The sequence below is a fragment of the Antrostomus carolinensis genome, unplaced genomic scaffold (genome assembly GCF_000700745.2).
Source record: "Antrostomus carolinensis isolate BGI_N321 unplaced genomic scaffold, ASM70074v2 scaffold7457, whole genome shotgun sequence".
NCBI lineage: Eukaryota > Metazoa > Chordata > Aves > Caprimulgiformes > Caprimulgidae > Antrostomus > Antrostomus carolinensis.
Window position 1 is genome coordinate 482 of NW_010325286.1, and position 1,760 is coordinate 2,241.

General features: G+C 47.0%; 1 protein-coding gene across 1 annotated transcript in view; it reads left to right on the top strand.

The window, feature by feature from the left end:
• Positions 1-527: 527 nt before the first annotated feature.
• The window catches only part of LOC104527430 (golgin subfamily A member 7), a gene marked incomplete at its 5' end in the record, with an annotated part of 2,162 nt that continues 929 nt past the window's right edge, over positions 528-1,760 (top strand). Inside the window, 3 exon segments of the mRNA XM_010171149.2 lie at positions 528-570; positions 572-755; positions 1,095-1,196. Coding sequence (XP_010169451.2) covers positions 528-570; positions 572-755; positions 1,095-1,196 — 329 coding nt within the window.

Consider the following 1,760-nt stretch of genomic DNA (forward strand, 5'->3'; position numbering starts at 1 on the left):
ACTGTGGTGTGTTAGCACTGTCCTCTCTGGTGAGACCAGCCAGCTCTGCTCAGCCTGTTCAGCTGCCTGACAAGTGCTGTCTCAAGTACTCTCATTCTGTTTAGCGCTGTCAGATGTGATATCTTCATCTGATCACAAAACAAACGCCCTTTCTTTTTCTCCTCACCGTTTTCTTCTCTCCCCCATGTCTTTGTTCTGTTCTGTATTGTTTTACTCAAAGCTCCTGTGCCCAGCACTGCAGCAGCAACAGCAGCAGGGTGTTATCAATACTGAGAGTTAGTTCTGCCAACCCCCTCCCTGAGTGCTCTGTTTCATCTACCAGCCCTGAATTAACCTTTTTTGTTTTCCCCAGTTGAATTGTGTATTGGTTTCGTTCTGTTCCTTGTCATTTTTTTTTTGTGTTCACGTTGTGCTGGAGTTGAGATTTGCTCTGATCACTTGGTGGATAGTTAACAAAGAGCTACAGGTCTGTAACTCAAAGTGTCCTTCAGCCTTTGACTCTAAACAAGTGTGGAAGTGCGAATGAGCGATCAGTGAAGGGAGGTGCCTGGAGATACTGGTGAGTTCTGAACTGTGACAGTGAAATTTGACTTCTCTTGCAGATCGATAGGCAGCAGTTTGAAGAGACCGTCCGAACGCTCAACAACCTCTATGCAGAAGCTGAAAAACTCGGGGGCCAATCTTACCTGGAAGGGTGTCTGGCCTGTCTGACTGCCTACACCATCTTCCTGTGCATGGAGACACACTATGAAAAGGTGCACTGCTGGGGGGCAGGATGTGTCACGGGCTTCAATCACAGGCTTGGCTCTGCCTGGGTTTTCTGTGACTTGCACCATTGTTGTGCAAATTCCACACAGACTCTGGATCTTGCTGCTGAGTGATTTTGCACGTGTATCAGACAGACTTATGTGTGTCAGTCAGTTTGAGTAACGTCATGATTGCTTGTGCTGCAGAGGAATGGCACAAGTTCTGGTTCTGGTTGTGTGCTGGGTTCTCCTAACGCTGCTGTATCTGTGATATAACTGGGGCTCTGACTCCAGCGTAGGGAAAAACCTGATGGAGGAACTGTGACCTCTGTGCTCTTCTGTTTCCAGGTTCTAAAGAAAATTGCCAAGTTCATTCAGGAACAGAACGAGAAGATCTACGCTCCTCAGGGCCTCCTTCTGACAGACCCCATTGAGAGAGGACTAAGAGTTGTATCCTTCCGTGGTGTCTTTGGTGAATTTTGTCATTAGCCTTGTTACTCTCCGTGGTGTACTGTTCTCTGGTCAGATTTTAGTGCATTAAGATTTGTCACATCAAAGAACACTGGAAAAGCCAATATTGGAATCTGTCCTTTGAGACTTCCTGTCCTCTGACTTCCAGACAGAGTTACTCCCAATGCTGCCGTTGTGAAGACCTCACGTAGCAAATCCAGGTGTAGAATGAGTAACATGTACCAGCTTTTGAGAATTCTGAAACCAAAGCAACTTGAAACACAGGATGCCAATTAAACACATGAAGGTTGCCCAGAGAAGCTGTGGCTGCTCCTCCCTGGAAGTGTTCTCGGCCAGGCTGGATGAGGCTTTGAGCAACCTGGTCTAGTGGAAGGTGTCCCTGCTGCTGGCAGGGGGGTTGGGACTGGATGATCTTTAAGGTCCCTTCCAACCCAAACCAGTCTATGATTCTAAGGCTGGTTCTTTGGGTTATCTCTGTATTTGTCTAATTAGTTGGGTTATCTCTGTATTTGTCTAATTAGCTCACAGCTGCCACCTACACGA